At 45.5% G+C, this 9,841-nt stretch overlaps 1 protein-coding gene across 1 annotated transcript; it reads left to right on the forward strand.

Moving 5' to 3' along the window:
* The first annotated feature begins 289 nt into the window (after nucleotides 1-289).
* On the forward strand, nucleotides 290-9,269 carry CSRNP2 (cysteine and serine rich nuclear protein 2). Its single transcript, XM_015820622.1, has 4 exons — nucleotides 290-440; nucleotides 2,199-2,458; nucleotides 6,872-7,168; nucleotides 8,373-9,269. Exons 1-4 carry the CDS (start codon nucleotides 290-292, stop codon nucleotides 9,267-9,269), a joined length of 1,605 nt encoding a protein of 534 aa, XP_015676108.1.
* Nucleotides 9,270-9,841: the final 572 nt, after the last annotated feature.

Below are 9,841 nucleotides of genomic sequence, written 5' to 3' on the forward strand. Positions count from 1 at the left end.
TTAATTCATCTCTGGGGGGGAAATAATAATGGGGAATAGCTGGAAAAGAAAGAAAGGCATGGCACCTGCATGAGCTGACTGAGTACAATGTCTGAACACAGCCTGTGTGTTGCAGGTGCATGATACGAAGTAGTCACTGATCCTTTCCTCTCTTTGTCTTCACTATCCTTTCCTCTCTTTGTCCTCACTAGGTACCTGGTAAATCCCATCAGTAGGCCTGGAGTCAGAAACCATCAGCTAATACAAATCTCTCTTCTGCTCTTTGGCTCTCCATGCGAGCCAGAGACAAATGGATGCCATCGCAAGTGCCGGCCTCAAGAGGAAGTTTGATGATGTGGACGTGGGCTCGCCCATTTCCAATTCCGACGATGAGCTCTCCAACAGCGATAGCGCAGACAGCTGTGACAGCGTCAATCCTCCAAGCTCCTCAGGCTTCATTCGTAAGTATTGGCGTTAGCGGGTTTTTGAAACACGGGAACACCGTACAGGTGACTTCTGTGGCTAAGTCATGTGGTTGTTAAGCCATCATGTGATCATGCCTAATTTAATGACCTTTTTTTTGCTGCAATCATTAAGTGAACCACATAGTCATTAAGTAAATCCAACTTCCCCTATTGTTGCTTGTCAGAAGCAGGCAGGGACAATAGCAAATGGTGATCACATGACACACACACACACACCGACACTGCAGCTGTCATAAATGTGAGCCAGTTGCCAAGTGCCTAGAAGAGGGATGACTTGTCATAAGTCAATTTTTTCAGCACCACTGTAATTTTGAACAGTCACTAAACAAATGGTTGTAAATCAAGGACCAACTGTGTTATCAGCATTAATTCTGACAATACTTACAGAAGAATTTACCTGTTCCAACTGTTAGTCCCTGAAGCCTTAACTTCATCAAGAAAGTCTTCCATGGTGTCAGACTTTTGCAAAGATGGGATGACTTCCAAGGTGAAGCAAGAGTAGTAAGTATAGACTTCTGGCTAGCTGCTTCTGTCTTGCCAACCAATAAAAGCTTGTCAAGAGCAGTCTAAAGATAGCCTATAATTTCTTTCAGTCATCCTTCTTTGATCCAGATCTATCCAATAAGTTGGCCTAATATGGCCAGAATTGGTCATATAATGAATGTGCAGTTATTATGAGGCTGTTCAGTCTTATGGAGTTAATAATTCTAATAAAAGTGTGTGTAGTAGTCCTTTTTCCCCAATCTGATCCTAGTGGAATATATATCTACACTCTTGCTGCTTTTTGTTTATTGGGTGTAATAGAAGCAAATCATGTGAAAAGTTGGTATTGTTCTTGGATGCTCCATATAGGATTGATTAGTTCTGGAGTCCCCAACCCCCAGGCCATGGGCTGTTCGGAACCAGGCCGCACAAGTGGTGGGCGAGTGCGCGCGCACAGCTCCACTTGCACGAGTGGCGGGCGTGAGCACACATGCATGAAGCTCCATTTGTGTGAGTGGCAGGCGCGCCATTACTCCACTTGCACGTATGGAGCTGCTCACACACACTTCTGCTGCTCATACAGAACCATCCCCTCTCCCCCCCCGCCTCCGCCAGGCTGCCAAGCCAGAAAGATTGGGGACCCGCTGGATTAGTCCATAATACCTTGATTAGCAGGACCATGTAGCACTTAGGATTCAAGGCAGAAAAATGCTTTTATATGAGTTGGGTGTGTGTGAACGATCCACTACCTTCCTCCAGTATTCTCTGGATAAGGACCTGACTTGACAAAACACTGCCATGCCTGTTGTTTTACACCATTAGTAGCATTTGAAAAATGTATTTCTACAGAGCCTAAAGATTTTTCAGTATTTCCCAGATTTCTGGAAAGACAGCTTGTCTGTCACTACTAATATGCCTCTGCCGTGCATAGTCAGAATTTTAAATAGGCTACAGATTTCACTCTTGGTTGTTCAGGGCTACAGTAAAACCCTGCAGGCTTGGCTAGCGCTCTTTATATCCTGGAACATGCTCAGAGAATTCTGTCCAGTGCTTAGGAATTAAGTGGCAGATATATCAATGCGGAAGATTTTGAAAGCTTCTATGGCGGAGGACACATTCTTCAAACAACATTTGCTGGGGGTGCTCCGTAACCGTGAAGAAAATATGAAATGGGCTGTGTGAAAGGAGACACATACACACACTTGCTTCAATTTTCAATCGGTGTTTCTGTTTTGCTTTCTTACATCTCAGCAACCTCCATCTTAAAAAGGCAGAAACAGCTGCGTAGAAAGAACGTGCGCTTCGATCAGGTGACTGTGTACTACTTCGCAAGGCGTCAGGGATTTACCAGCGTTCCTAGCCAAGGGGGCAGTTCCCTGGGCATGGCCCAGCGGCATAACTCTATCCGCAGGTATACCCTGGGTGAATTTGCCCAAGAGCAGGAAGTGAATCACCGGGAGATCCTTCGAGAACACCTGAAGGAGGAGAAGCTTCATGCCAAGAAAATGAAGGTAGGGTTTTGGCAGGCGGAAAAGTCCTTTTGGGTTATTCGTTTGCAGAGTTTTTGGTCCTGTGGCGTGACCATATTGTGATGTATATATAGCAAATATAGCAGGGTTGGGAATTGATTTTGAACACCTGTAATCCTTTTCCCAATTTGATATGATTAGTTCAGGGGTAGGCAACCTTGGCTCTTTTATGACTCGTGGACTTCAACTCCCAGAATTCCTGACCCATGCTGGCTCAGGAATTCTGGGAGTTGAAGTCCACGAGTCATAAAAGAGCCAAGGTTGCCTACCCCTGGATTAGTTCATCTCAGGCCTATCTGTGGCAAGCGGTAGAGAAGATCTGCCGGTAGATAATCACATGGTACTTTTGTGAATTTGCTGGACTCTTTTACTTGTCTGCCTCTGCAGTAAGCTATTAAGAAATAGCATTCAAAATACGCAGTTCTAATTATTTTGCCTTTTGGTTTTCTTTCCTATCTACTCCATTATGTTAATTCTGCAACCCCAAACTGAAGCCCATTTTTCCCTGGATTTCCCCATATTTCATAGACTGCATACAGCCCTCCATCTGGATTGGAATATGAGAAATGCAGCTGGTAATGTGAAAGTGAGCATTGAAGAATTTCTTCTTGAAGTGAACGAATGCGAACCTGACAAGAGCTTTCCCTCTGGGGCTTGGTGAGGAAGGGTCAGAGATGAGCTTTCTGAGGAGAGCTTAAGGATTCCCCGCCATCCAGCAGCAGGGGAACCCTCGCAGCCAAGAGACAAGTACTGCTAGCGATGCCAACCAGTCTTCTAGCCTCTGTTTTGTGTCAAGTTGATTCATGAGAAGGCTCAGCAATTGCAGCGAAAGCCTCTCCCTTTTAGCCTCCTCCAGCAAGCTTCCTGTTCTATCCATCTCCTTAGGCTTGGTTGGTGTGTCCTGTAGGTTGCCTAGTAACTGGGTTTCCCTTACTGGATTGAATGCTTCTGTCAAAAAACATAAGATGTTCCAATCATTCCCTTGCTACCATGACAACCAGCTTAGCAGAAAGGACAAATACTCGGTAGTCCTGCAACTCTGGCCTACTTCTTATAGTTGTTGAAGGAAACCCGTTTCGGAACTGCACAGGTTTGTCCTTATAAGATCTGCCCTTGTTTATGCATATGCCACCTTCTCCAGAAGGTGAGTGTAGAAAACCTGCACATCAAAGAGAAGGATCTGGGTTAAAACTTGCTAACTAACTTGCTGGCTTTTCTGTGGTGGCTGTTTTTGGTGTGCTTTTAGTTGTATGAACGAGCATCCTGTCCTGGGTACCACCCCAATCCGCATCCTGTCCTGGATACTGCCCCAATCCATCATTCTTGTAGATTGAGGTGGAGTGTGTCTGAAAAGAAGCCTGCTTCCTTGCTTATTTATTTATATATTATTTCCCACCTTTATTATTTTTACAAATAACTCGAGGCAGCAAACATATCCAACACACCTTCCTCCTCCTGTTTTTCCCATTAAAACAACCCTGAGAAGTGGATTGGGCTGATAGATAGTAACTGGCCCAAATTCCAAAAAAGTACTTGCAGCTTTGGTAACATGACAGTGGTGTTCCTGAACCCTATGGAAAACATGCAAAGTGCTTTTCTAAAACAGGAGTGTTTTGTATATTCCACACAGAATTCGGCATTCTGAAAATCCATTTTTCTCTTTCACAGTCTGTTTGCGCACAGAAATGTTACAGATCTTACCGGCTACATTTTAAAGGTTTCATTTCTATATTTGTTATAGACAACTCCTTGTCATTTTTAATGGCAATTCAGCTTTCTCACATATCTGATCCTTATTCATCCACCTTCCGAAGCTTATTTGTTATCTTACAACAGTCTACGGCATCTTCTTCCCTCTAGTTGCCATGTCTCTGCCAAAAAAAACTTCACACAAGTCTTCTCCCCTCCAAAGATTGGAGGTGAAACAAATTTGTACTCTGTTCAGCACACGATTGGGGGGTGGTGTTTGTATGAGGCACAAATCAGCCACGTGTTCCTTCTGCTTTGCCCTTGAGGACAGGCTGTGTCTGCCAGTAGAAAGATTACTGTGCTTTCCACATGGCCAGCAATGCGAACTGTAGCGTCTCTCATCTGTTTGGTGTAAGAAATATCAAGCTGCAAATGTGTTTAGTGTCTCAGTACAGTTTGATGTAATGATTGGATCAAGGTCACCCTCAGACCCCGGAAGGTTCTAGAATTCCCAAATCCAAACTCCACCTGTCACACTGACCGCTTCCCTCAGAAGATGGAGGAGACAGGATTGCAGTGCTGGAGCAGAGTTTAGCGCTCACCTCAGTCCTCAGCTGTGTTGCATCATGTCTCTCAGGAATGGCCCTTTGTAATACCATGGCTGCTCTGATGAAATACTACTACTGCTTGCCTTGTTTTTGCCACGAGTGTTCCTTTTTTAATTTTTAATTTTTATTGCATTTTAGACAGGGTATAAAAACCAAATAAATACATTTTTAAAAAAAATAAGGGGAAGGGGGCAAAAAGGGGAAGGGGAAAAAAAAAAGCAAAATTGGGATTGCAGTCAATGAGGGAAAGAGCTACAAAAAGAATAACTCCTGACTTTTTCCGGTAAAGATATACATACTGCTTCCATGTAGCCCAGGCATGTCAAACTCGCAACATCACGTGATGTCGCACGACGTATCAGGACTTTTTCCCCATTGCCGGCAATGGGGTGGGCGCGGTTTCGCTGTGACGCATCTGGCCCATGGGCCAGCAGTTTGACATGTCTGAGGTAGCCCATGGTTCAGATCTTTTTTTTTTTTTTTGCTTCCCACTCAAAACAGACACTGTATTTATTTTATTTTATTTTTCTTGCTTTTTAATGTTCTGCCAAGTGTACAGGTAGTGCTGGACTAGCAACCACAAGTGGGAGTAGAATTTCTGTTGCTAAACATAGCGGCTGTTACCTGATTTTACTACCTTTTTTGCCACAGTTAAGTGAAATCAACTGCAGTTGTTAAGTGAAACTTGCTGTCATTAAGCGAATCTGCTTTCCCTTATCAACTTGGCTTGTCAGACGTTGGCGGAGAAGGTCGCAAATGGCGATCACATGACCCTGGGATGTTGCAGCTGTCATAAATACATGCCAGTTGCCCAAGTCATGCGATCACATAACTGTGGGATGTTTCAGCAGGCATAAATGTGAGGATCGTTCATAAGTCACTTTTGTCAATGCCATTGTACCTTTGAATGGTTGCCAAACATGTGGTTGTAACTCGAGGACTAGTTACCTATATTCACTGTGTAAATAATATAACACAAAATTTGTCCAAGTGAAAAATTTAAAGTATTATGGTCTACACCAGGGGTAGGCAACCTTGGCTCTTTTATGACTCGTGGACTTCAACTCCCAGAATTCCTGAGCCAGCCATGCTGAGGGGAAAGGGAGAGGTTTCCAAGCTGACCCATGTTGGCTCAGGAATTCTGGGATTTGAAGTCCACGAATCATAAAAGAGCCCAAGTTGCCTACCCCTGATCTACACCGATAAGAAAGGATTCCTCCTGCTTTTAGATACCACTATCTAGAAATGTCAAATTCAAACGTGGGATTTTGGCTTCAAAAATGTGCTACTCTATAGGCATCTATATGTATATCCTCTGAATCTTGGGGGGGGGGAGGAAATGAGATCTACAGTACAGAGTTGTATGGAGGTTACTATTGTTCAAAACATGTTTTGAAATTTCCCACCTCAAATAAGCTAAATGAAATACATATCTCCTTCTGATATCATTCTGTTTGAAGGTGCCGATTTTAAGGACGGATGGGTTGGATAAAGGTTAAAAAGGGGTGGGCTTGGAGCTAAGGAATTTGCAAAGAACTACACTACCATTCTTTAATTGATCGTGATCTGCCTGCACAACCCAACAGCTGGTTTGATCAAACAAAGCCCATATTTTCTAACAAGGCTATGGCTTGTGTGGTAGGTTGAAGGCTTGCAATGTGCAAAGGTGAGCCGCTGTCAGAATTTACTCCCATTTTCTCTGGATGTTGGGTTGTGCAGGCAAAGGAGAAAGAAAAGGCCAGAACATGAACTAACGGTGCTCTGGCCTCTGCATATAAAGCTGGGTTGCTGTTAGAACTTGCTCCCTCTCTGTCCAGACAAGATAAAAGGCAGTTTGTTCAGGGAGAACAGAGCAAGCTTTGGGGTCACTCCAGCTTTGGCAGTGCAGAAAGCTGCATCACTGTCAAAACTCACAGCTCGGGAGGAATCGGTTATTTGGAGGGAATGGGTGACCCTTGCAGCCCAGTTAAACTCAGGGAAATCATTTGTCTTTTTTTTTTTTTCCAGACTGAAAACTGATGGGATTTCAATTTCGAGATTAACTTTGCTGGTGTGTGTGTCTGTGTGTTCTCTGTTCTTTCCCACACCCTCCCCTAAGCTGACCAAGAACGGAACTGTGGAGTCAGAAGAGGCTGATGGTTTGACCCTTGAGGACGTCTCAGATGATGACCTCGATGTAGAGAACGTGGAGGTGGATGACTACTTCTTCTTACAGCCACTGCCTACCAAGCGGCGGCGAGCTCTACTTCGAGCCTCTGGTGTCCATCGCATCGATGCAGAAGAAAAACAAGAACTTCGGGCCATCCGCCTCTCACGGGAAGAATGTGGGTGCGACTGCCGGCTGTACTGTGACCCTGAGGCCTGTGCCTGTAGCCAGGCTGGAATTAAATGCCAGGTCAGTGGGGAAGAAACCGCTAGGCTTTGGCCTGAACTGTATCTCCTGTTGCCTGTGTGTCTTTTTGATATGGCGAGGGGTCCACTCAAACCTTATGTCATGTGTTGAGTCCCAGCCTGTAAGAGGTGATTTAAAGAGAGCTCTCCTCTGCCCACCTACAAAGGTCTTAAGGGGTGACAGGATGTATTGTCCCCCTTGGATGCTCCAAGTTAAAAAAAAAAAAAAGAAGTGAATTAATTCGGGAGGGAAGATCCTGCTTGAGTTTGTGGGAGAAAAACAGGTGGCAAGATGCAGCCATGGGGAAAGGTCTTGAGGAAAGTAGCACTAGGTTTCCAGGATGATGTGAAATCACCGTGGTTATACGTGTGGGATCCACCATTCTTCTGCTTCCCTCTATTGGCTGCTCTATGAAACAAGTGCTTGAAAGGACCTGCTCAAATGTTAACATAAATTATGCCGCATTTGTGCAATTTTAACCATATTTTCTTAGTATTTGATTTACAGTTATTTTGCTTCTTAAGACAAAACGAAGAGGCAAAAGGATGTTCAGAATCTAGAAGTCAAAAGACAGGAAGTCTTAGTTGCCTCAGTTTTGATTCCCAACATCTAAGATGCTGGGTGATGCCTCCAGAACTGGATTTCATGCTCTGCTTTGTTCTCATCAGTAGCATTTTGCTTTTTCCATGGAATGTGTGCACTGGCATTTCTGCTCTTAATATTTTCTTGGCAAAGTCATTCCCTCTCACTTTCTCTGCCTCTTTTGCACCCTATCTTTTGCATACTAAATGGCTAGCTCTGGTAAAGGATTTCAGATCCTCCTTCCTGAAAGTGCTTTTATCCTGAAAAGAGCATTTGATCGTTTGATAAATGAAGTGTCAAAGAGCACACTCTATCTTTCACAATAGATCGAATCAGACATACTCCAGGCCATTCTTTATTTCTTTTGATTTCTCCTTGAAATAACAAGATTTATAGGTAGGTTAACTGGGGGGGAAATAATTGAACGGGGGATTCTGGGTTGCTTGAGGGCTATCTGGCCAGTCGTTTTTTTAATAATAGCTTACCTGGATTTTACATTTTTCCATCTGACTTAATTTCCCATCTGTTCACTTGCTCTCACTTTAGCCAAGCTTTCATCCTTCCATTCACTTCCTCAGTTCTCACACAGGCACAGTTTTCACTGTCCTTCGCTTCCCCCACCTAGGTGGACCGAATGTCCTTCCCATGCGGCTGTTCCAGAGATGGTTGTGGGAATATGGCTGGGAGAATTGAATTCAATCCCATCCGGGTGAGGACTCACTACCTGCACACCATTATGAAACTAGAGCTAGAGAATAAACGGCAGGTGAGCCGGGCCCAGACTCTGGATGAAGAGACCCCTCATAGCTCCGGCAGTGACTGGCTGGGAAGCCAGTCGCCAGAGACCCAGGATTTCCAGGAGTTCATGGCGGAGAATGAAACGGCAGTCATGCATCTTCAGACAGCTGAGGAGCTGGAGCGGCTGAAGGCTGAGGAAGACTCTAGCAGTGGCTCCAGCATGGAAAGCCTGGGGGTGTGCATTTTGGAGGAGCCGCTTTCTGTCTCCGAAGGGATGTGCCCAAGCCTCGCCACGCCAATCCTCATTCAAGCTCAGCTGCCACCAGGTTCCTCTGTTCTGTGTTTCACGGACAGTTCTGAGCAAGCCAGCTCAGCTGAGGGCAGCCAACCCTACTTGAACAATGGGCCTGTTGTGTACTATCAGGTTGACCAAAGGTCAGTGCTGGGGGTGAAGGGGGAAAATAGAGCAGAGGAGCCTGAGGGGACCCCTCGTTACACAGAGGAGAAGGAGCTAAGCATCTACTCTGTCCCTGTGACTTCACTGGTGTCTTGTGGCAGAGCCACAGCCACCAGCAGTGTAGAAACAGGGAAGGCTGCTGTACCCTTTGAGCCCCCGTCTTCTGAAAGCTGTCAGCCTGAAGTTCCTCTGCCAAGCTTGCCACTCCACACAGAGGTGCCACAAGACAGTTTGCGGCCCCAGAACATGGTGCCGCAATCTCCAGAGAGGGCCTGCGAGCTCCCCTCTTCTGAGGAAAGCTCTTTGGGCCCTCCTCTGACCGTGTGACAATTCCCAACCCATCATCTTGATGTTTATTTATTGACAAAAGGTTTTTATCAAATGGCCACAGCCATTGGGAATTGTTTTGATATTGGGTGGGGGAGGGAAAGGAGAGGGGGCTGCTTTGTGTGGGCTCCACCATATAAGGACCTAAAACTGAGCACTTAACGGCTGCCTCAGAGTAGGAGGGCCTGTCCACCCAGTAGGGCAGCCTCCTGGTTCTGAAGAGGTTGGACCCATAGGCGATGGAACTTTGTAGGGGGGGAGGCCTTGACTCCATCCTACAAGGACCAAACGTGAATGTGTCTCATGGAAGCAATAGAGCAAAGCTGCCTTTTCTAAAGTGCTGGATGGGTTGGAGGGCAGGCAGAAGAGAACACGCTGTTGCTACTTCATGACGTCAATCAGTCTCTATGCGTGGTGGAATCTCTCCCTCCAGTTGCTGATCCCAAGTGAAGCTGCTGCTGCCGCCGCCGCCCATCCCTTTCTGTCACTTTCAGTGCTGTGTCTTGGTAACGGTGACCTTACTTGCTTGAACTGCTCTAACCAGTTACACAGCTTAAGCTCTGCAGCCTCTT

The sequence above is a fragment of the Protobothrops mucrosquamatus genome, unplaced genomic scaffold, assembly GCF_001527695.2.
Source record: "Protobothrops mucrosquamatus isolate PMUCROS unplaced genomic scaffold, P.Mucros_1.0 scaffold_155, whole genome shotgun sequence".
Taxonomy (NCBI): Eukaryota; Metazoa; Chordata; class Lepidosauria; order Squamata; family Viperidae; genus Protobothrops; species Protobothrops mucrosquamatus.